The sequence below is a fragment of the Neolamprologus brichardi genome, chromosome 13 (genome assembly GCF_056152115.1).
Source record: "Neolamprologus brichardi isolate AB-2024 chromosome 13, ASM5615211v1, whole genome shotgun sequence".
Lineage (NCBI taxonomy): Eukaryota > Metazoa > Chordata > Actinopteri > Cichliformes > Cichlidae > Neolamprologus > Neolamprologus brichardi.
Genome location: NC_142116.1, coordinates 19,811,782 through 19,837,217, shown reverse-complemented (window position 1 = coordinate 19,837,217; position 25,436 = coordinate 19,811,782). Strand labels below are relative to the sequence as shown.

Sequence of the window (25,436 nt, the reverse complement as noted above, 5' to 3'; positions counted from 1 at the left end):
AGCCGTGAAAAAAACTGATGATGTCATTTCATAATTTTCAACAACTTCCTCAAACGATGAGCCACATCCACCCAGAGTTCCCCTCATCTCCTGTCACAGCGCCTCTCTGCTGCTTTCCAGTTATTGGATCCATTTCTCGTGCATTATCGTACCTATCATAGGCTTTTCAGGACATAATGAGCCTGAAAACTATGAGTCATCATTGAATGTTTTTCACCACAGTGATGCCATTAAATAACTAAATTTCAACCCAGTAAAAAAGAATTATAAAGCCGAAAAAAAGACTTCTTATAACATTTTTAGCCCATAACGTCTTTATTCGAAATACAAAACTCAAAAAGTTCAACAACAAGTATCAATACTCTGTGATTTATTTGCACTGCCAAAGCATACTTGGATGAAAAGAAAGAGAACTTATGGTCATAATCATGAGTTTAGTCCTTGGTGCTCAGATCAGTGTGTCCTTGAACATATCACAGGAACAATAGCATGCAGTTTCATTGTATCCTTTCAGTCAATATGATCTCAAATGTCAATTATCTGATGTGTATTGACAGTCACTTTTGTTACTCCAGCCATGTAGACTATGAAATAGCATCTCATAGGATACACAAATAATCTGCAATATTGATTTTTCTTTGTCTTTCTTTGCTTCTATCTGCACTTTCTGCCAGGCAGAAATCAATGAGCCCTTTTGCTAATCTGTAGTTATTAAACGATTTTCTATTGCCTGCATATTTTACGGTTTGTGAAACATCTTGGCTTTAAGTCATGCATCAGATGCAGTTGCTCTGGGGATGGGGAAATAAAACTACATTTAAAATGCATGTGTGTTTAATGCTTTTTGAAAATTAACAGTCTTCAGACACTTAGAATCAATAACTGGGACAGCAGCTCCCACCACAACACAGGCCAAGTTATTTATTCATCTCTGCAAGAAGACTTAGATCATTAAGCTAAAGAAGACACACAGACTTGTTTAATTTCAGTGCTCGCCGAGGCATGATCCCTGTTCTCTCTGACATAACAACAGATTAAATGTACTGAAGGGGAAACAGTTGGGACGCTAACAGATTGCTGGGGTCAGGGTTCTTCCCCTTCATCTTCAAACTTTGGTGTAATCCAAAAATGGCTGCTATGGAAAACCAATCAGAAAAAACAAAGACGACAAACTCTCATCTCAAAGAATTATTTTATCCCCCCAAGATTACTTCGAGAGGGATTTACTGGGTCTCTGCCAAGTCAGATAACAATAAGTACTGAGGGGAGATTTCGTAATCCAACAAAAATACAAGTGTCTACCCCCCCCCAAAAAAACCATAAGCGTAGGAAAAAAAGAAAAGAAATGGAATTATTTAATCTGATAAAGCAATTAAGAAAAAAAAAACTAAACAAAACTTGAGCTATGCTCTTATTACGTAGAAAAACACATTTTAGTTTAAATTCCAAAAATGCAAAGGAATCAAGACTGCTGGCCCAAGGACCTCTAAAAAGCAGAAAAACCTTTGTTAGTAGGATGTGAACATCTGCACCACAAATGGGGGTAGGAAAAGGTTATGAGTGTTCTGGAGGAGGTTGTCATGACAACCACATCCTCAAAGGCTACACCATCACGCTGAAGCGGTATAGGGGAACATGATGCCAGCTATATTGGGTTATTAGGTCACGTAAAAATCACAATGCTCAGAAAAGCGTAATTAACTGGGTCACTGCTACATCTGGCAGGAAATCAACCTAAAAAGGAGAAGCATTTTGAACATGATTTCACATGATACACTGAAGATTGAGTGCTTTTTAAATTCTGTTTAGCTGTAGAAAAAAAAAAAATCATATTTCAGGCATTATCAGTGAAGCAGTGACACAATTGCCAAGTGGAAAACATCAACATGGAATAGCATCTCAGAGCATTTTTGCACATCACACACACACGCACGCACAAGAGAGAGAGATAATGCTCTGACAACGTTTGCATGTAGGAAGCCAGATGACAATTAATTTGTATACTGCTCAAAATGCAAATATAGAACCTGACTTAAATTTGAACTGGTTTCTTCCTGCTGCATATAATCAGAAGGCACTTTTGTTGTATTTGACCACATACCAGACTCAACATCAGTTTCTGCACTTAAATGGCATAAATACACTCAGAAAATTCAGGAATATTTTTAAATATATTAACCATTAAAGGCACCCATTACTCATGTCAAAAGCAAAAGACTGATACCTATTATCTGGTGATAGTTATAGACCTTTAGCTACACTTAAAAAGCAAGACTTCACAGTATGAAAGCCATAATAAAAATTTGGAAATATAATGTATATACAGTATCATGTATATTTTACAAAGCCTCTTGTTCGCAGTTTGCATATTAGGACCAGTCTTGATAGGAAACTTTGGAGTCCTAACTCAGACAGGTCGTGAAGCACTTGATCACAGCATCCCTGTCAAAACAAATAAAAGAGAAACAGAAAAAAGGCAATTAAGAAATGAAAGGAAAAACTAAATATAGCAAAGACAAAATTCTGCCATACGTACAAAATTAAAAGCGACAATGAGTCCATTTTTACGATAATCTGGGTGGGGCTCATCATGAATAAGTGAGCGTGTTTTGGCGGGGATGGGACCACATGCTCAGAATGATGGGGGCTTCCTTTTCTTTTTTTTCCCCCAGGTACACCAAGTTGAAGGATGATGCAATGCGATCCGTCACCATGGCGACCACAGATCATTGCCTACTCTATTTCGCTTCACACAGTTTGTTCTTGCCATCAGTGGTTGCTATGCAGACTTCGCCTGCAGACACGTTCGAAATTGGAAGGAGGAGGTGCGAAACCCGTCAAGGTTAAAAGAACAAGGGGGATCATGAGCAGTCTGACAGGGAGGAGGGGAGGCCGCAGGAGAGAAGGGTTGCTTCCTTAAATGCTTTTTTTTTTTTTTTTGGATAAAAACCAAAGCAAAAAAACCCACCTAAAACAAACCAACCAACCTCTTCTGTGTTTTTAAAAATATATCAGTTAAAGCTTATTGTCATTTCCACTGCATAAATAAATTATCAATCTCAAGGGCTTTCCCCAATTTCTGATTAGATGTCTGAGCCAACAGCAGCCTTAAAGTGCTGTGGGACGTGCACAGGCAGCAGGTTTTAGTATCTCTCTCTGCATGTGTGAGGGGATATAAATAGGAAACAAGGTAAAATACATTAAAGGATCAAGTCCACTGGCCATGTGTTATGGCAGTGGCCAGCCAGGTATCGGAGACTGTTGGAACACAGACAGGGATGGGAAGTACTATAGCATTGTGTCACCCCATAAAATCATGAGATCAAAATATGCAGAAACAACTTAAAACAACAGAGACCGAAGCAATCAAGTCTGAATTAAATGAAAAATGGATTAAAGTAAGAGGCTTAAGGAGACAGAACACAAATGTGTTGACAAATAACATAAGAAACACAGCAGTAACAAAGAAGCAGCTGATTGGCAGCATTTTAGTATCAAGCCCAAAAAAGAAACAAAGCCCTGCCATAAAATTTGCATTCCTCTACAGGAATTTGTTTTTTGGGGAGTGACATGGGAAAAGGTCTTTGTCTAGGCCTCGTTTTGCTGTTAGCTTTTGGGCTGGGGGAGGGGGAGCTTGAGGTTGTTAAAAGGACGTCCCTCAGCTGTCAGGATGGATTATAGGGTCGCCCAAACACACAAGATACTTAGTGGGTGGGGGCTGCATGGGGGCTCTGGACCAAATGAGCTATAACCCAACTTACATCTGAACTGACAAAACATCACACCTCATGCCTGGCCTGGAGGTAAAGCACTGAGGTGGTACAGCATATGGCACCAAAGTGAACACTTTTGGTACAGTGGAGAATTTTTTTGCTTTTAAAGAAAAGCTGCAAAACATTAAGACACCTGTGACAACGACTTATGACACTGCAGGCTTTTTGTCTTTGATGCAGCACAGCTTAGCCAGATCTAATCAGAAATTTGCATTGTGCCTTAACCCTGTAAAGCTTAACACAAGCTTATTATATGCAACGTAAAAGCTACATTAAGGAAAATATTTTTGGCAAATCAGATTCAAAGAGCATTATTTCATTTAGAAAAAAAAAGCCACTTCATTGTGATATTATGGATTTAGCAATGATGTCACAGCACTAAAGCATGGATGGTGTGAAAACAACAGGCTGCCATTTGTTTGACACCAAGAGCCTACACTGATCGTAATGGGGGATTAGAGCCATATGGTGGACGCAAACAAGAGAAATACGTAAATAAAAAAACATGTTTTCATTGAAGGGTCATGCACGCCAGAGAGTACGAGCACATATCCATATATCAAGGCAAAGCATGCAAAGTATAATCCTGTCATCTTACCTGGCAAATGGAATATAAGAGATGCTATACCTGAAAGAGAAGAAACACACAAAAGGATGAGGGAAAATACTGGTGATGGTGGGATATTTTTAGGACAGATATTGATTGTAGAAGATACTAATTACGAATGAACTGTGCATGTCATGTACCAGTTTAAGCAGATTACCTGTATTTAAAGTCCTTTGCATTAGTATTCACCTACTGATGAAGAATGAATGAATGTGTCCCTTAGCTCATTTTAAATTTGATTCAATGTTTACATTTATTTTATTATTTAAGGCCACTACAACAAAATACGTTGAACTAACTAGTTGTCCTGTAAATTCCTTTTTAAATCTTTCCAGGAACTGAAATCTGATACGACAATGCTTATGACAAAGGTTCGTTTATATCACTTAGCAGTTTTATCACCATCCCTCTTCCCCGCTCTTTTTCTTCTTTCTCCATTTTCTTTTCCCCCAGTCAAGTCTGTGCCGTGTTCAGCAAATGAAAATAAAATAAACAATAAAAGGTGAATCAAATAGACCAATACGGCAAGGCTGGGATGGTCCATTTGGTTAAGTAAATAAGTTGGGCATCTTTCTTTGCCTTTAGACAACAATTCTGATGGCAAAAGAACCAAATGGGACAGGCAAAAAATTAAAAAAAAAAAAAAAAAAAACTCTCTCTCTCTCTCTATATCTCACTTAGCAGTGATTAACAAAATGTAATTGTACATACTGTAATCTTTGCACAAATAATTGTGGACAGAAAGGTAGCAGGCACACTTATGAAACAAACACAGAACCCTATCCAGGAAATGATCACGGCTAAGGTTCAGCTTAATAGATTCCTGATGAAACCAGTGATGTATTTTAAATATGTGAGGAATGCACTGACACTGTTAAATAATCAACTAGAGCACAAACATGAGCAAAGAAGGATGTTTAATAACAAAACCATTGTAACTATCTTGAGCTTGTGACAGTCAGTTGTAGTTGAGGATCATATGATCATTTCACAGAATTCAGCCCAAGGACTGGACTTTGACCCCATCTGTGCGGGTCAGTGGCGACGTCTTATTACGGAACCACCTTCGCACAGACGTCTGAGCGGCTGCGTGGGAGTGCACTATGCCCCCAGTCTGTTAAGAATGAGTTCTGGATGTGTGACTTGTGGTTTCCATGGTGATGCCTTTGAGAACGCAGGCAGAGCGGAAATGAATGTACGACATGTAGGTGTAAAAGCAGTGTGATTGTAAGCTGACACAGGCTATTCCCTTCCTCCATAGTTCCTAGTGGCTCGTTTTTCCATGCAGTCACACACAGTGTCTTTTGTTAATGCTGTGCAAATATGTTCAAATAAGTGAACGTACAAATTACTGACAGGCTAATCCATATCATTCATTCACGTCTAAGGTTAAGCTTAATTCCACTGACTGTGTGGATGTCAAATAAAAGCTCAAATAGCTTGTAAGCTTGATATTTGCATGATATACATTTAAGTCAATTTAACAACAGGCTGAAAAACTTAAGCAATTCATCACTTTGCAAAATTACGGACAACTTCTAAGCTCTGCAAACTAAAAAGGCCAAATATTATAAAATGCTCTAGTAAAAATAACATTACCCTCAGATGAAAAAGATTCATGACTTATAAAGATTTTAAATGTAAAAAGAACTAAAGAGAAAAAACTGCTTTAAAACATTTGAGTAAAGGACATGCAGTTAAATGACAAAAGAAATTATTGTGGACGTTGTAAATAGACCTTATAAAGTCACAGTTTTTAAAACACTATAACTTATAAGTGAAAGATGGGTTGTTTAGCTCTTTGTGTTACACACTTAGCATAACAACAGATAACTAATTAAGGACTAATAGGTGCCATGTATTCTCCCTGGACCGTTCACATGTAATTTTCATTATAGTAATGACTCCACAGACAGCTGGCAGCCACTTCGTGTTGTGTGTAAACAATCCATGCCTGTCTGCCCAAACCCCACAGCTAAATAGCACTACACTATCCTGCCTTCTTCTTTACAGGGCAAACATACGCTGACCTACAATCAGGCATGGCCTCTTGCCCATCAGTCTTATTACAACACCTTTAACTGTAACCTGCATTTCAAACAGATGTCACTGTCTGCACTGGCAAACTAGGGTAAACCAATTTAATCAATATACTTGAATCGTGCTTGCTATCATTTTGCCCTGAACAATAAAATCCAGTATAGCTTGGCTAAAATTAAGTGTATTAGCCTTTACACTTTTAGCCAAATATGTGGCTCACTTACAGATGTATCTACGAATACTATAAAATAAACTTATGTTGCGAAGTATAACATAAAATAAGATCTAGGGTTTCTAAGCAAACTGTTAGATTTTAATGAGTTATTCATTGCAAGTGTCAGTGGTCTAAGACTGATCACTGTAGGTGTGAATAATGAACAAACTGTACTGAAATGGTTTAGACTACTAAGTCATCCTTACCACGTCATTGCCAGAAACTGCAGAATACAGAAGATTATGGCCAGTCCCTTTTTACCCCACTGTAAAGTTAATAAAAAAGCATTTAATAACACTACTTTAAATTAATAACTGCAAACTGATTTGTTTGTATTGAAACATACTTACCCAAAACACTGAACAAAGCGTTAAGACCAGGCAGAGCTGTAAGAAGAAAGGAGAGATCAGCTTGCATAAACTTTTTGCTTGCTTGTACAAAGTTCACAGTTTTACTTTTTCTCCTTTTATTTTCAACCTATCAGAAAAACAACGTAAAAAACAAACAAACCCCCTAAAACATTTAAATGTTACTCAAGAAAACATCTACACTATCAAGGTGAAATGTGTTACGTTACTCATAAATCACCAACTGCTGTAAGTGGAAGTGCAGTGCCTTGCATAATCTAAGTCTAAATAGTAAAACACAGTATTTACCAGCATAACAATGGTTGCTATCAGTCGTGTTGGTTCAAACATGCGCTTCAGCTGTTTTAGTGGTCCCATTAGGAAGCAGGTGCTTTGGGAGAACAATAAAAAAGTAGATGGATTAAGCTCAGTAAACAGGTCTGTTATAGCTGTGGTTGTCAAACAAGCAGAGAAAAACTTCACACCCTCAACGCATCACTTTTGAACAATACAGAAGTTTAAGCTAAGAAAACAAACAAACAAAAAAGAGCTCATAGTTTCAAGCCTTCCACTGCAACAGTCACACTGGCTCATCTGCGTTTGCCTCCAAAGACAGCGTCAGTTTATCAGGACTTCCAGTTTAACCACTCTACTTCAAGACTTCCAGTTTGGTCAACAACTACAACTACAGAAGAGTAAAAACTGATAGCTCATGTCACATGATAGCTGATTGTTTTGAGTATGAAAGTGTGGTCCTTAAGCACTGTATACCTGCATTCACTGAGGCTTGCTGATAAGTAATTGGCCAATGGAATTTTGCCAACAAGCAGACTACAAAACGTAAACCAGATAACTGCCCATCAGGTGGCCATGCTCCACAGATGCTCTCGAATTATGAATCATTATTATAATTATAATATAATTATAATTTGCCTTCATAGCATTAAGTAGTCATTTTCCCTCCCCAGTGATTATCTGCAGTGCAGCACAGGCTGAATACAATAAATATGTAGTTGCTTTCACAGCCATCTTGAATTGCATTTTGGGGGTTACGAGGCTTTGGTAGTAACAACAGTAGTTGTTAACTGATGGGCAGCTGCTCACTGAAAAGAGTAAATGGGCAGAGATGTGTCTGCAGTGGAAAAGCAGTACATGTAACCGTCCAAGCCTAAAAAGTTGATAGGAAAAGTTGACAAAAACAAACAAATGTATAAATACTGTAAGGTTAAAAAAAAAAAAAAAAAAATCTCAGGGAAGTCCCAAACTAAATTCACGAGAATGGGACAGATCCCTTTTGTAAACAAACTGGTACCCCACAACATGAGTAATACACTGACCGCATACAGCACAGTATGAGTAACATCTGAAAAGTGTGACCAACAAAATCAAATTTGGACTACATGTGGCGATAATTACAGTTTAAATGTTTCATTCCCAACACTTAAGACCTCCTACATGATGCATGTGTTACGTCAGTGAATTTAACAAGACAAAGGCTTTCCCCACTGACGAGGCACGCAGCTTTGGGCTCAGCTGAGCTGAGTGGGCAGAGGGAGTCCGTGGAGCGTCACATCTGTTAGATGAGACACAAGAGTAATGTGGGCTGACGCAGGCTCTCTCTGCTGGTCTGTTGAGAGGGAGGCTTTTTTTTTTTCCTCCTCAGAGTGTCAAAGACACTAATGATTGGCGCACATGCTGGGAAAAAGATCTGGCACCTAAAAGAGTGTGTCACTGACTGTAAAACTGATCACGTAATTTTAACACATTAAGTGTTAAGATTTTGGCAGATCACTGAATAGACATTTGAAATCAGAGTTTAAGCTAAATTGAGCTTTTGTTGCGTTACATAATTTTGTTCTTTTGTCATTAAAAACACAGCACATAGTGCCTCCTGTTTTCATACCTGTGGCTGTCAAGAAGAAACCAGCAGCATACTGTTTTTATAAAGTAGGTTAAGCTCTGTAAAATAATATGATACTCTTTTGCACTGGACTGTTAACCTGAGCTATGAAGAAGGTGACCTAGTTTCTTGATGCATCTAACCTTCTGGATATTTAATACCTGAAAACAGAGACTGTACAGTCTGATAACAATCACCAAATCAAGCGTTCGGTGTCTGTCAAAAGAAGTCAAAGACATTACTGTAAGATTTAGACCTTAGTTCATCTACAAATACAAATCTAAATGTTGTAGATCTGGTGACATCTATAAAGATACATTTCTAATCTTAAGCTTTATATTGAGTTTTTTTTTCCTCTACATTGCTGGTATGTGATTTTTAAGAAGGGGGTTAGTTTAGATTTCTCTCTACTGGAAAGTCTTGACTTAACTATGTGAAGGTCCCCAAGATGATCCATTTATAAACTGGTACCGAATAAGTAAAACTAAAGTTTTAACTACACTTTGGAAGTATGGTTCCCTGTGACAGGAAAGAAAACAGCTGTTTGCTCCTATACAAAAAAAGAGCTCATTTACTCACATCCTCCTATAAAAAAAAAAACACTCTCTACTAGAGACACACAGCTATGCTGCCCCTGCTCGTCTCTGTGGGAACCCTATCCTGTAGGTAGGATGTAAACTGCAAACCCCTGTGAAGCTCTACGAATTAACTTATGTCAAAACCTGATGTACACCTCGCCTACGTAACTGCACAACACTTCGATGGAGCTCTTTTGCAGACCTCTGCTGACAACTCTTATGCATTCCAGCTTTTCACCGCAGTTTTTTAATTTAACAGTTAGAAGAATAATATTCATGGTCTCAAAATAAGGAATTATTTTGAGACCATGAATATTTTTCTTCTAACTAATTCTAATTAATTCTAATTCTAATTATAACAGTGTCAGTAAGGACTCACAGATTCCCGGGTGAGTGCAACATACCCAGGTTATCTGGATTCATTTACCCTAACATTGGCGTTCAGGATAAGTGGTCAAAAGAAGCTAGTTCTCCAACTCACTAAGTTAACCCAAGGTTTCCCCTGCATGTTCACATGAAAGGAGTGATGTTGGCAGAATCTGACCAATCTAAAAGGGGTGTTTCACAGATCTTAAGAATCTTCTGCAAGAGAAAATGCCACCCACTCTAGAGACTTTAGGTGATTAACAATCTATAAAGAACATACAATATGTAAACACCAGTAAAATATGAAAGATGAATGCTGTAGAAAATCATTAATCTGGTGATTTAGCATACAGAGCAGTAAAATAAACATTCTAATTCCAGTCGATTATTTTATGGCTGAGTACATTTTCTGTACTGGTTTTCACTCCTAAACTGATAACTAAAGCATTGAAAGTTTAAACTGGTCTACTTATACGTTTACAATATTAGCAGAGAATCTACATTATACTTCAAATATGATGCTAGTAAAGGAATCAGTAAAAACAAGGCAGCCCCACACCATTGACTTGCTCCCAATAGTTTTAGTTTGTATACTCTCAGCAGCAAACTCTGTAGTGTTTCAAGGATTGAGAGTACATATTAACTGAAGAAATAGAATTCAAATAAAATGGGTACAAATTTGATAAGAGGTCTGAAAGGACAGTGCAAGCTTGCTGTAATAAAATGTGTCTACAAATGTGTATTTATTACTGATGATGGTGAAACTCAAAGACTTTAGAGGTCTTTGAATTTCAAACACTAAAAGCTGTACAAAGTGCGTTTTTATATACTCAACAGCACAAAAGATTTACTAAGATTTATTCAGTTCATCCTTGGGTTCAAATTTGGAAAACCTAAAAATTGCTATCAGAGCTGCACAGGAGTGACAACTTTAATAAATGACAATGCTTTCATCAAGATTAGATTACTTGCTTTGTTACATCCAACTGTATAACTCATACTGACAATAATATGTAACAATGTCATTCATTATGAGCTGAAAACATCTCATAGTTCTTCAGGCACAGTGTTGCAAACAGAGCAGCAGGTTATGAATGAACACAGGGACAATGTTGATAAATCACACACACTACAGAAAGTCACCACAAAGCAAACCTTAAAGAAATATGACTGTGACAAGATACTCCAGCCATGAGTGACAATATAACCTTTAAGATTACTTTTTTTTGTTGCTTTCTTGCAGTGTGTCATACTGATGACAAAAGGCTGATGATAATACAGTACAATACCAGTAACACTTAAAATTAAACTGGACTTACCTGGCAAGAGCTGCAATATTCCCTAGTGTGTAAAAGACTGCAAAGAGCTTCAAGCCACTTGGAAGGAACAGCAGTGCTGTGCCCTGGTAAAGAGATTAAAAAAGAAAAAGAAAAAATAATTCCGCTACACAAATTCATATCACCATTTTTCAGCAAGGGGTAGGGGGCAAAAATAAACAGATATAATAGCTACTAAGTGAGATCTAGAACTTAACCAGGTTAAAGGGTTAACTGTTAATAACCCTGTTAAAAATTCTGCGGAAAAAAGAGAGAGAAAAAAAGAAAAAGAGCAGAAGTGGCTGTCCTGTGGTTGTACTGAAACACGTTTGTCTCCCCCTACTGTTAGAAACCCATAAGATTGGTTTGGATTATAATAGACTTTAGTACTACTGGACCAGTGCTGCAGTCAGGGGCATATCTAAAAGGGGGCATGGGTGGCACTAGTGTTGCTGAAATATTTACTTAATTACTTTTACTAGTACTACGCCGTTTTCTGCTTTTACTCTACTAAATTCTGAATGTGATTATTACTCTTCTTATGCCAGACTATCCATTTTAAAGCTTCAGTTATTTATTATTTTGCAGATTAATTACACTATTATATAGTACCAGTCTACCAACTAATAAATAAGTAATTAAAATAAACAACAAGTGTATTCATTAGAAAGATAAAGGCTTCAATAAATAAATCCTTATAAATCGAATAATATCATGTAAATAATTCTAAAAAGTGTCATTACCCCCGAGTACTTTACTATAGGTACTTTAAATATATTTGGTTGAACATCATATGAATTATTACATTACTTTAATCTTTTACTTAAGCAAAAAGTCTAAATACTTTTTCTATACACGATTCTCATTAAATATTTCCGACTAAACATTCTAATTTCCTGTGCCCCCCTATCGCCACCGCTGCATTCTCGGTCTCCCCTGTGAAACCGAATTTAAAAAAAACAACAAAAAAAACCCATCCTGGAAACACCCCTGGCTGCAGTCCAATTGTAAACAGAGCTTATGTTTAGCCATAGGAAGAGATTATAAAACACTAATATCTTTCTTTTGATAAGGCTGAAACCCTCACAACTTATCTAAAGTTAGGATTAATAATTTCAATAATATAAAATAGTCGGTGGCTCTACAGTGTGGTGGTTCACACATAAGACTAACACGTTTAAGATCAGGAGGAGATACAAATCCCCTTTGGGGCTGCGTCAGGAAGGTAATCAAATGTGAATGAGGGAGCAGCTGTAAGAAGCTTCTAATAAGATAAAGCAGCTAAGATTCTGGGAAAAAGAAAAAAAAAAAAATCTGGATAGATATTCATTCTGCAAAGACACTGCTGCATTTAGTGATATTTATATAATCAGACAAGCAGCAATAGGTTTGTAAATGTGTATTTTAGTTATTGCTGCAAACACGGTGATGGCTAACAGTGTGTGAGCAGCCAGAAAAAAAAACAAATTTTGAAAAGAGGACATTTAAAGACTCAAATATTACGAGTTTTCATGCCGCTAGATTTTCTACAACGATTGTGGTAACTGTGAATGTTACCACCTATAAACAAAACCTACATTTTACAATGGGTGCGAAAAATGGCAGTGGCTTCAACCTGTTGACAGCAAGTTTCCTCCTTCTCTTCTGCAAGGCTACAAACTGATAAGTAAGATTTATGTACCCGATGTGGGTTACTTAAGTATAAGTGACCGTAGGAGTTGATCGTACTGATCTGCTGGAGTAACAGAGGAAATTGCTTTGGCGGCAGTGGAGGAAAAAAATGCCTTCTCCACATTCCTTTGGTCAGTATGAAGGCAAAAAGGACACAAAAACATAAATTCTGCCTGACAAATACACTCACAAGTATTGAACACAGGATGCCTCCAGCAAAGCAGATGACGAACCATTTCACCCTGGTGCTGTAGCTGAGAGTGCTGGCATCAAGGACCTGGTGAGAACAATGGGAGGATGTCACAAGACAGACCCAGTGACCTGCAGAAAAAGCCCACGGGCTTCCTGCTAATCAATCATACAGCGGCTACACCACAAACAGGGATTATGCTAGCATATGTTAAGAAATACAGAACATAACTGAAGTAGAATCTGCAAAGAATAAAAAATAAAAGCAGGAAAAAAAGTGTAGAATACAAAACACCAATAAACTGACTTCGAAAGCATTACCTTACCTCATTTCCTCCTTATCGTGAACGCGTGAAAAAGAGGTACAAATAAATACACATGACTCAGTAAAGTTAAGTGCTAACAAAAAGTCAAGACAGCTGGCTTTAAACGGCCAGAGGACGCTAGTTAACCGGAGCTAACACAAAATAGCATTTTTTCATTATTAACTGCTACAAGCCGCTAACTCAGTGAATATAAAATCGCATGCAGACAACGGTATCTTAACATTAGCTCAGAATTTTAAACAGGCAGCGAAAGCGATGCTTTATTATTAGGTGTTTGAATGTTATCCGTTCTCTTGACAGTTCGTTAGCATTAGCAGCGTAGCCTGTCAAGCAGTACCTACCTGTGCAGTGAGACCCAGTTCCTCGTTGTCGTCTCGGCCGCTTAGCACACGACGAAGCTTGTCCATCTCTACGAGCTAGCTGGCGAACTGGCCAGAAAAAAAGCGGCCCGCTGTTCTCTTTTTCAGACTGTAACCTATGTGGTTTATACCCACAACTGTTATCGAAGCTGTTATAAGTTTGACTTCCTGTGTACTGCCCTTTGTACGTACTGACTTGGGGTCGGTTTAATTGCAGTCAATTTGCTGCCATTTCCGGCGCTGGCATTTCTATCACTGACCCCAGATCAGCTCAAAGGCGACTTCCTTAACGCCACTTCCTTTGAATTGCTACTGTTGCCTCTCCGTAGCGGATTGGTTAGTAATACCTCAAGGGCATTTCTGACCCTGTTTAATTATTTTGTTTTAAAACCAACACGAGAAACACAGATTTACAGTCACATAAATATATCCAGTATTAGCGAAGGATTTCTGGTCTGTTCCCTGAGAAAATGCGCTCTTACTGTTTTTATCAATGATGTTGCTTTGTCGCCACCCAGTTGAGATATTACGACAGTGCAAAAAAAAAAAAATACAATTAAAAAAAACAACAACAACCTGGCACTGTCTTCCCAGCAGAGAAGCAACGGACCATCTTTGGTCGTCGCACTGGTTTATCTTGTGGAAAGAGTGCTTGGAATTAAGTCCATCAATAACTTTAGCATTATTTCAACCATGCCCAAAAGAAAGATCATCCGACACGTTTCACTGATTGAGCAGTTAAGTAAGGAAACGTTTAAAAAACACTGCTGATTTTTAATTAAATCCTACGCTTTTCGCAGATATATCTCCATCAAATTTTTTTTTTGAACTAGTGGAATGTAAAATACCTTGTTGTTATGCTCAGTTTTCAAACATCCATCTAGATCATTACCATGTTTCTAATTTAATATATACTGAATATGTTCTTTCAGTATAACGACTTAAAACATGTTGTGTTTCAAGGCTACACAATGTTGCCTTGCCTTTATCAGCAACAGCCCTACAACGGGCGCCAAACGAGATACAGTTATGGGAGGCTTCTGACTTTGGGTCACACTGTTCTCCCGAGGGACACAGTCATCGACTTTGGATCTTTATGTGCATGCCAAACGAAATCTTCATTTTAACTATCCTAAAATACACTCCAATTACAGACACAAGGGTTAGCAAACTCAGCAGTGAGGGAAAAGTGGCTCTGAAAGCATCCAATCACAGCAAAACCATTGCCAGGGGAAGAAGATGTTGGTGGTAATTGAACATCAAAGGTTATTGTCTCTTGGATGTTTGCGGTTTACTTTCAGATACTTTCTCATTACGCCAGTTTAGCCTACATCTTAAACGATACACCGTCACAATGATCTACGTATGTTCTTTTAACCAAGGTCACTGCTGCAAGTCTAACTGGGGATCCAGATGATTGTGTTTACAAGCAGATGTGCTCATAGAAAACGTATAAATCCGGTAATAATGTATCCAGTCGTTAAAATTTTCTGCGTTCTGTTTTGGGGTGCTCTAATACGCAATCATGTCTACATTAATCTTACTTAGAATAGACCTAATAATGAATCGTCATCATCAAAAAAAAAAAAAAAGAAAATTACAGGGCTCAACTTTGCGATCACGTGTCACTTTCCTTTTCGGATGCTTATAAAAAAAACTCTTTGCGACACTAGAGCCACTTGATAAGAAGCTGGAGGTCAGGTGATTGAGATTCAAAGCGCGATTAAAGGGAAGCAACTTCTTGTTGCTGAAGGGACATTCAGTCGACATCTCAGCTTCTGCGAAGTTTTCCAGAAAGCACTAACGATGTGGACATCGCCGTCAGTATCCCTGCTCCTGTTCGTCTCATTGTTCCATGGATGCAGGAATTTCGTGTGCCCGAGGATCTGCCGCTGTTTCTCCAATGCAATCAGGTGCAACAATATAACACAAGGGGCAGCTCCAGTGATGGACCACAGGGATAGAAGATTGTAAGTTGGCAACATGTGGAATAATGCGTTTACAGGGTGGATGTTTTTTTAAGGCAGCTAATTCGTGTGATTAAGCAATTGCCATTGTTATTCCGCGCGTATTTACGCACGGGGCTAAGATCTGAAACGTCTTTCTTGTTTAGCTCTGCTGTGCTGTTTGTAGAGTTAATCAAATCACGCCTTTTCACATTTTAACCTGTTGTAAGTGGCCTTAATTTTGAGCACCCATTTAAAACGGATGTTGGTTCCAGTATTTACTGTATACTTAAAGGGGGGGGGGGGGGGGGGGAGTCTCAGGTGTAACCTTTGATCATTCAACAACCATTACCAGTACTCTGATATTAATTAATAGGCATAAAAACATTTTTGGAAGCAATCTCTGCACTCTGAATGTATTCCAAATCAGTCTAACATACAAACATTATTCCAACACTGCATCTAGTTTCACCAAGTGGCAAATGTATTTATAATTGTATCTTTTTCTTGTTTTCTTTTATCCTCAACTTTAGCTATGGAAGCACTTTGTATGTTTCTAATTTAAGCATCAGTGGTATGATAAAGTCTGCTTCATTAAAAAACAACAAGAACAAAAGGAACCCCATCCAGACATACACACCTGCTCTGTCAGTAGTATTGTGTGCATGCGTTCTCCGGTAGATAAAACAAAGGCCAGCTGTGTTCTTGTTCTCATTGCCTGTGTGCATCTTCCTGTAAGAACTTTTTATGTTTTACATTCAGACCACTCTAAGTCTTTATAATATTGAGAGATAAATCTGGATAGATCCCTACTGGAGAGTGAAGAACGTCTGCTTCCAAGCATGGACTGTATTTATTTCATTTAAGTAGTACATCACACCCTTTTTCTTTTCTTTTTTTTTTAAACACAGTCCCCTGCATGTGTCCAGCTTAATTACCGATGAAGCAAATGTCAAGTTGCTCTCACACATTGTGAGTACACTTCTTTTTGTATGGTTTTCTGGACATCACAGCTCACTTGTTGAGTTTACTGTCAAAAGCCTTGAAGGTGGGTAATCTTGACCTCCTCTTCAGTAACAGAGTACACAACACCTTGACTCTCTTGTGATTAACGTCTGTGAACACCAAGGCTGGCAGCTTTGTGTGTCTATCAAATGCTGCCAGTAACTCTATACACTCACTCCTGGAACTTTCTGTTCTACCAAATTACAACTTCTATTTGTTTATGATATTGACAAACCATTTCTGTTAGCTGGGAATAATGTATATGTTGCAGATGTGGAAATGTTGCTCACTGGTGGGAAGAGAACTTGCTCTATGTTTATTATGAATGCCTCAAACAACCTAAATGGTGCATTTCTGTTAGAGATAAAAACAAAACAAAACAAAACAAAAAAACAGTGTGTCCAGACAGGCTGTAAACAAAACCTAGGAAAATTTCATTCTAATTGAACACTAAATAGTTGCTATGACAAAACCTGTGCCATCGCTACACTTACCTTTTCGTCACAGAGCCTCAGATGATTTTAAGATGTCACTACGTCTCTATTACATCATTAAACTGTCCTCCCAATCTTTTTATGCCTCCTTTCGCAGGTTTCTTTATCATCTGTCTTTGCAAACAATTTCAAGCCATTCCTTTGAAGGTTTAAAAGGAGTCCAGAGGATGTACGTATCACATTTCTTTTGCTGACAAATTCCGACTCACTTGTGATACTGCTTAAGTGAGGAACAATATGATGAAAATTGATGCTCAAAATATAAGAAGATTTGGGTTTTGCATCACATAAACTAATTATTGCAGTGTCTCTGCTTTTTTTGTGTGTGGCAAATCTCATAAAAATGGTTGCAGTGTGTTTATACTGCACATCAGTCTGACAGTGTGACGTAAATGCTAAGAAGAATCTCACTATTTATTTTCTGCTGTACACAGAGAGATTACTCAAAGTGTAACCCTGAAAACCATTGAGACATTAGCATTTAACAACCTCCTCAGCCTCTCTGAAATGTAAGTCTTTTCTGTGATTCTCCCAGTCCATTAAAGTCACGATTACTGTAGTGCACCCCGGTATGGACTGTATGCTCTGTACTGCTTTGCAGCTCAATCCAGAACACAAGAGGTCTCATGCACATTGACAGAGGAGCATTTAACAACCTCCCCAAACTTCGCTACTTGTGAGACAACCTAAAATTTATTTATTCAATTGTCAGTTTTTAAAAATTCCTACAGAGCAATCTGACTTGCAACAAACTTTTTTTTTTTCATCTTTGTCAAATTAAAGTGACACATTGCTCTTTTTATTTACAGGAGTATTTCAAATACCGGTATTGCAGTTTTTCCTGATGTCACATCAATCAGTTCACTTGAATCTGAGTTTGTCTTGTGAGTAAATCTCTTGTTATATTCTTAGAGACTAATACAAAGGAAATCTTCAGTGTTACTGCAAGTCCAGTTTCAACTTATTATTACACTTATTACTATTTTTGCAGGGATATATGTGACAACATCTTCCTTCTAGAAATACCCACAAACGCTTTCACTGGAATGTCAAAGGAATATGTTACAATGTGAGTATTGCAATGTATAGGACACTTTCACTTATTTTGAAATTGTATTATAGCAGTCCAGACAGTTTGAACATGCAAATGTTTCTTACATTTTCAGGAACCTGTACAACAATGGCATAAGAAAAATACACGAGCATGCCTTCAACGGAACAAAGATAGATAAGCTGTATTTGTTTCATTTTACCGCATTATGTCTAATTTCTGTTTAAAATTCTTCTTTTGCACCATTAAAGTTTTGCTCCTTGTGTTCTGCTATGTTTAGGGTATTAAAAAATAATCGAAACCTTAGAGTGATCCATAAAGATGCTTTCACAGGAGCCACGGGCCCTGGAGTCTTGTAAGTTTTTATTTGTATACCCCTAAAGGTCACTTTGTGCTAAGTTTATTTTGATTTATTGAGGAAAGCTAAAGGAAACCCAGCCAGGGTGGGGGGGTAGGGTGTTCAACAAGCCTAGAGCCGACAAATGGAGAGGTTTGCGTCAGGACGGGCATCCGGTGTAGAATCTTTGAAACATCAAATATTGGGCTCATCATGAGGACAGAGCACAAGAGAGGTGAAGAAGAACTTGCAGGCATGGTGGAGTGGGTTGTCAGGAGAGGGCATGGGTGGGACATGTGACAGAAAGATAGCAACAGTGAAAGGGAAGGTTCAGAAGATGGTGATGGCACCATGATGTATAGTTTGGAGATGCTACTCTGAAAGTTAGAGAGGTAATGCTGAAGTAGTCTGGACATGTGCAGAGGAGGGACAGTGAATATATTGGACAAAGGATGCTGAAGATGGAGATCCCAGGCAGGAGAAGAAGTAGAAGATTTGTGGATGTGGTGAAGAAGGACATTTAAGCAGAGTTTGTGTGACAGAGGAGGGTACTAGAGAAGGGGTGAGGTGGAGGCAGATGATCTTCTGTGTTGGCCCCTAAAGCGAGCAGCTGAAAGGAAAGAAGAAGAAATAGGGGAAGAAGAATAGGGAAGCAAAAGGAGGAAGATGCTTACTAAACACACCAGTTAAACTTTAAGACTCGACACAGGCTGTATTCTGTGTCTGGACATGGTCTTACTCTCCTGAATTGCTTTTATGTCCTTCATAATTTTCATGTAATCTTCAAAGAACTCACTGTGGACTTCAGCTCAGCAGAGAGAAACAGTAACAGTCAGATGAACAACGGCAATGTAAAACAGCACAGTGGACACAAAAACTCTGTCACACTGTATTAATGTCGGTTATTTTTTCACAGGGATGTTTCTGCCACAGCTCTCACAAAGCTGCCATCACAGGGACTGGAGTCAGTTCTAGTGTTGTTTGCTCAGTCCGCCTACACCTTGAAGAGTCTGCCTCCTCTGCAGGGACTGTGGAGTCTGCGAGAAGCTCATCTCACCTACAACAGCCACTGCTGTGCACTGCTGAACTGGAACACTCACAGGTGACTTACACTGTGCATGCTCAAAGCTCAACCCTACCCCGTGACTCTTTGAATTTCCATGCACTAGTCTAAATTTAAGTCCATCAAAATCAGAATCCTTTGCTTATTAAGCAATGCTGAATTGCGTTACACAATATATCACGGGTTTCACAAACATCTGCACCTGAAATATGCCATGTAATGGTGACATAACTTTTTGTTATGTTCTTGCTTTTCTACAGAGACTTACCAATTAATCCTGTGTGGAATAACAGCTCTACAGCCTGTATTGAGAGAGATCCAGCCGGCAGGTAAATCATTTGATTCAGCAATATTTACCTGTCCTAAATCTCATTTTTATTTTTACTCTAATAAACTTCACACCTTATTGAAATCAACTTACAAGTGTGTTTGAAATGGATTTGCCCCCTGGTTTACTTTACTTACCATACTTCACTTATTTTAAGATATCTTCATTCTGAGCTCTTTATTTAAAAAATATCTTCTTCTTTTCCATTTAAATCTCCTTCAAAAGCAGGGTTCAGCCTGTAATTGGAGGGTCAACAGACACATCTCTACTTACGGGCGTGCCGTATTTCTCGGAAGGTGACCTGCTTGCTGAAGATGAAAGCTATGAAGATGTGAATTTCCACTATCCAGAACTGGACCTCTGCCAGACCACCCGCACTCTGGTTTGCACACCTGAGGCAGATGCTTTCAACCCCTGTGAAGACATCGCAGGTTTCAGTTTTCTCAGAGTAGCTATTTGGTTCATCAATTTATTGGCTATTACAGGTAATCTGACAGTGCTGCTGGTCTTCTTCAGCAGCCGGAACAAGCTGACAGTACCTCGCTTCCTCATGTGCAACCTGGCTCTTGCAGACCTTTGCATTGGGGTCTACCTTCTGATGATAGCTACTGTAGACTTGCGTACTCGTGGTAGCTACAGTCAGCACGCCATTGAATGGCAGACAGGACCTGGTTGCAGTGCTGCTGGCTTCCTGTCAGTTTTTGGTGGGGAGCTGTCAGTTTACACACTTTCCACCATCACCCTGGAGCGTTGGCACACCATCACCAATGCTATGCAGGTAGAGCGCCACCTGGTTCTTATGCAAGCTGCAGGCATAATGGCAGTAGGTTGGCTCATCTGTCTGGGGATGGGGATACTGCCCTTGATTGGTGTCAGTAGCTACACCAAAGTCAGCATGTGCTTACCCATGGACATAGAGACTCCTTTGGCTCAGGCTTTTGTTATAATTATCCTGCTCCTCAATGTGGGCGCCTTCCTCGTTGTTTGCGTTTGCTATGTGCTGATCTACCTGGCTGTAAAAAACCCTGACTTACCCAGAAGTGCAGACACCAGGATCGCACAGCGCATGGCGGTACTCATCTTCACAGATTTTCTGTGCATGGCACCCATCTCCTTCTTTGCCATCTCTGCTGCTTTTAAGTTTCCCCTCATCACAGTTACCAACTCCAAAATTCTGTTGGTCCTCTTTTTTCCCATCAATTCGTGTGCCAATCCCTTCCTCTATGCTATCTTCACTAAAGCTTTCAGAAAGGATGCTTATAAACTCATGAGTACCATAGGCTGCTGTAGAAACAAGGCTGCTCATACAGAAAGGAAATAGAAAAGAAATGTATTCAAATTTCCAATTGCATCAAACAGTAAATGTTTGTATTATATATATCAGCATCAGTGTTGGTCAAATTACTTGAAAAAAAGTAATCAGTAACTAATTACTGATTACTTCCCCCAAAAAGTAATCCCGTTACTTTGCGGATGACTTATTTTCAAAAGTAATTAATTACTTAGTTACTTTTTAAAAACACGATTTACAACCTGAATAGGTGATAAAGCGATAGATCTTTGAGCCCAATTCTACTTTTTCTGCATAATCCATCATACAAAGTGTAATCAAATGGAAAAGTGTCTTTTTAAATCTTGTTTTATTAGTTTTAATCTTTTAACTTTATGCATCAAGCAAAAATTTAATTATATGCAACATTCTCTGACTGGAAGAAATTAGTTTAACATTTAAACCTATTTTCTGCACATTCCAGCACATAAAATATTTTTTTGTGTTTAAACTCAGTCTTTCAAATAGATGCCAGTAAAACACAGCAGAAAATAAATAAAGTCAAAGACTAGCGGTCCTGTTGCTCTATTTTCACCTGTAAAGTAGGAGTAGGATAGGCGGAGGTTTACCCTGGTGCAGGTGTGCCGCAGCGGTCAGTGGAAGAATCCGCGAGCTTCTCTGTGAATGTCCAATTACGTCGTAGCGTGGAAGTTTAGGGTTTTTTTCGCTGTAAAAAGAAGTTTTCTTCCCACGCACAACGGACACTAATGTTTTTGTCACTTTTTATGGAATCAAACTCAAAGTAAGGTCAGTACTTCCACGCTTTAAACGCTGCACGCTCAAACTCTCTCCCGCACTCGATATATTATCCATTGTTGATCTGCACACAGCTGTTGTCACAGACGTACGCACTCGCTTACATCATTGTCATGAGATGTTCTCGCAAAAAGATCACGGTCTTAGTAACGCAATAACGCAGCGTTCCTACGGGAAAGTAACGGTAATCTAATTACCGTTTTTGCAATAGTAATCCCTTACTTTACTCGTTACTTGAAAAAAGTAATCAGATTACAGTAACGCTACTGCCCATCTCTGATCATATATAGTCTAATACTATGACTTACTCTTGAAAGTAGTCTGCTCCAGCATCTTGTTTACTTCATATGTAATTCATTGTTGCATGAGTATGCAAAAGGAGCCACTTTCATAAGCATAAGAACGTAAGTGAGACTAGCCATACATACACAGTTAGATAAATAATTCGCTGGACTAAGACAGTTGTTGACCAGAAAATTTTTGGCTTTTATTTATTTTATTTTTTTTGCATTTCCTGATTAAGAATTACAGAAATTTCAGTACTCCATTTTCAGATGCTCAAAAATAACAGTTGACTGACAAGTGATTCAATGTCAAGGCGATGCCTATTTCCTTGTTATTTCATGACAAATTAAAGTACTCATACTAACGCACAGGTTGAATGCATGGTTGAATCTTAATTTTATAGCTTTTCACTGTCATTTTAAAAATGAGACCCAAATTAATGTATGTGCAAATGAGGGAGACTTATGATTTATATCATGTTACATTATCAGTCAAACATGGTGGAGGCAATTTTATCGCTGTATAACAATATGGCTGTCAGTGAGTCTAGATCATTGGTGTTTATTGATGATGTATCTGCTGATGTAAGTAGCAGAATGAACTGTTATGTGTTCTTGGCTATACTTTGCTCAGATTCAACCAAATGCTGCACAGCCAATCAGACAGTGCTTCACAATACAGATGGATAATGACCCAAAGCACACTGCACAAGCAGAGAGAGTTTCTCAAGGCAAAGAAATGGGATATTCTTCAGTGGCCAAGTCAGCTTCTCAGTTACTGAAGACAAAACTGAGAGACTCACAAACAAAAAGCAACTGAAAGCAGCTGCAGTAAAGGCCTGGGAGGTTTAAAGTATTAAAATGTCCCTTGTATTTAGGTTTATGTTACTTTGTACAATTACTTTGGAGCCCCTGATTATTTTTTTTTTGTAAAAATAAATAAATAAACTGGAAGTCTGTGCTTGAATCTCATCTTGATTGTTTGATTTAAAATCCACAGGGGTGTAGTGGTGTACAGGGACAAAACTACAACATCTGTGTCACTGTCCAGCAAATTATGGATCTAACTTTAAAAAATAAACATTTACTTTAAGTTTTTGTTCTCTTCTTTTTCCATATCTTGACTGCACAAGTAAGTATTCCTTGTAAAAGGCAATCAGGATGTGAGAATAAGTAATCCTACACAGGAATTAGACTGCATGTAATACTGTGTCAAACCTCGTATCTGAAAGAGGAAGGAGATACAAACATGTCAAGATGATGCTGATGCACTTTTAGAGATGGTCTGGTGTGTAATTAGAAAGTATGAGCAATTATGAATTTGCATTCTGTGAAGTTGCACAAAGAACTGAGTAATATCTAGTATATGATATTGTCTCTCAAATCCTACTTGAGTTTAAACCCACTCCACAGGTGTTTCCAGAGGAGAGTGCTGACTGGTCAGAAGAGAGAAAGTTAAAATGTAACCGTTAACACTGATAATGTTTTGTGAACCTTTACAATGAGGAATGAATTCAATTTTAAAAGAAGTCAAAGTCCAGATCTAAATCCAAATGAGAATCTGTGGCAAGATCTGACAACTGCTGTTCACAAACACTGTCCATCTAATCTGACTGAGCTGGAGCTGTTTTGCAAAGAAGAATGGGCAAGAATTTCAGTCTCTAGATGTGCAAAGCTGGTAGAGACATACCCTAAAAGACTGGCAGCTGTAATTGCAGCAAAAGGTGGTTCTACAAAGCATTGACTCAGGTGGCTGAATAATTATGCACACCCCACTTTTCAGTTATTTATTTGTAAAAAATGTTTGGAATCATGTATGATTTTCGTTCCACTTCTCACGTGTACACCACTTTGTGTTGGTCTTTCACGTGGAATTCCAATAAAATTGATTCATGTTTGTGGCTGTAATGTGACAAAATGTGGAAAATTTCAAGGGGGCCGAATACTTTTGCAAGCTACTGTACAAAAGTAACACACAAACAATAACTATAATACAGAAAAGGGCCATTAGATTAATAAATAATGTGGGGTACAGGGACCATACAAATGCACTCTTTGTCAGAATGCAAGCTATTAAATTCCAAGACTTGGTGAAGCTTAAAACAACGCAAATAATGTATAAAGTAAGAAATAAAAAAAAAGAAGAGGGGTATAACTTAAGAGGGAAATGGAATTTAAAAATACAAAGTGCTAGAACAACTTCAAAAACTATGTCTATCTCAATTGCAGGAGTTAAATTATGGAACAGTCTAACAGAAGAAATAAAAGAAAGTAAAAACATAAACCAGTTTAAATTAAAATATAAAAACCTAATTTTAAATAAGTATAAGACTGAAGAAAACAGGGTTAACCCAGGATGGTAATGTTGCTGGTAATGGTGTTGTAGTTCTTTTTTGTTTTGTTTTTTTGTTTGTTTGTTTTTCCATAACTTGTGAATCTGCAAATTTGGGTAGGGACAAATAAGTATATACTTCTGCCTACTCCTTTTCAAACAAATAATGGAATGATATTTTGTAATGATTGTGAAGACACGTTTGAAATGTTTGAAATAAAAATGAACTGAACTGAACTGAAATGTGTGCTATTTAACTAAAAATGCAGCCAAGGCGTTTTTTTAAATAAACATTTCAAAATATTTATGGAACAATCAGGTGTTCTGCATCAAATTTGATGCCACACAAATTATTTGTGCCACTATGAGATAAAGGAGAACAGCCTGATACCTGCAGGCCTGACAACAGGAGATGTAGCACTCCTGTAACACCTGTAGCACTCAGTAGTCGCCTTATTGTTCTGACACACACAACAAAACTATTGACTACACTACACACTAACTACACAAAATTTTCGCTAAACGTCGAAAATCTCTCACATCACTCCTAAAACTTCCCCCCTTCCTAAACAACTAAATGCCATGTTGCCATGTCATTTTTAGAATGGTCGACATGGTACATTTTCCGACCAATAGGAAAAGGTGTTTTTTTTTGGTTTTGGTTTTGCTCACAGGCTCAGAGTGCTTTTGAACGTTTTCCTTATAAAACATTCCTCTTCCCCGCTCTTCCTCCCTCTTGTTTTTCTTCTACTCCCTGTCTTTCTTGCTCCCTTTCCTTTCCCCTAGTCATGTCTGTCACGTATGTAACAACTGAATATAAAATA

At 38.2% G+C, this 25,436-nt stretch overlaps 2 protein-coding genes across 6 annotated transcripts; one reads left to right on the top strand and one right to left on the bottom strand.

Moving 5' to 3' along the window:
- Positions 1-2,319: 2,319 nt before the first annotated feature.
- On the bottom strand, positions 2,320-13,936 carry sft2d1 (SFT2 domain containing 1). Its single transcript, XM_006800823.3, has 8 exons — positions 13,669-13,936; positions 13,003-13,089; positions 11,145-11,227; positions 7,291-7,372; positions 6,985-7,020; positions 6,841-6,899; positions 4,372-4,401; positions 2,320-2,442 (listed from the first exon to the last, which is right to left on the bottom strand). Exons 1-8 carry the CDS (start codon positions 13,732-13,734, stop codon positions 2,403-2,405), a joined length of 483 nt encoding a protein of 160 aa, XP_006800886.1. The 5' UTR covers positions 13,735-13,936; the 3' UTR covers positions 2,320-2,402.
- A 1,440-nt stretch (positions 13,937-15,376) lies between these two features.
- Positions 15,377-24,841, top strand: lhcgr (luteinizing hormone/choriogonadotropin receptor). Of its 5 annotated transcripts, XM_035912089.2 has the most exons (12): positions 15,585-15,656; positions 16,544-16,604; positions 17,229-17,300; positions 17,566-17,640; positions 17,733-17,807; positions 17,941-18,015; positions 18,123-18,200; positions 18,298-18,366; positions 18,463-18,537; positions 19,436-19,621; positions 19,843-19,911; positions 20,136-24,841. In XM_035912089.2, exons 2-12 carry the CDS (start codon positions 16,573-16,575, stop codon positions 21,229-21,231), a joined length of 1,902 nt encoding a protein of 633 aa, XP_035767982.2. In that variant the 5' UTR covers positions 15,585-15,656; positions 16,544-16,572; the 3' UTR covers positions 21,232-24,841. The 5 variants fall into 5 exon arrangements, with proteins under 5 accessions (XP_006800885.2, XP_035767981.2, XP_035767983.2 ...); XM_006800822.2 differs by lacking the exon at positions 16,544-16,604 and having other exon boundaries at positions 15,377-15,656; positions 20,139-24,841; XM_035912088.2 differs by lacking the exon at positions 16,544-16,604 and having other exon boundaries at positions 15,377-15,656.
- Positions 24,842-25,436: the final 595 nt, after the last annotated feature.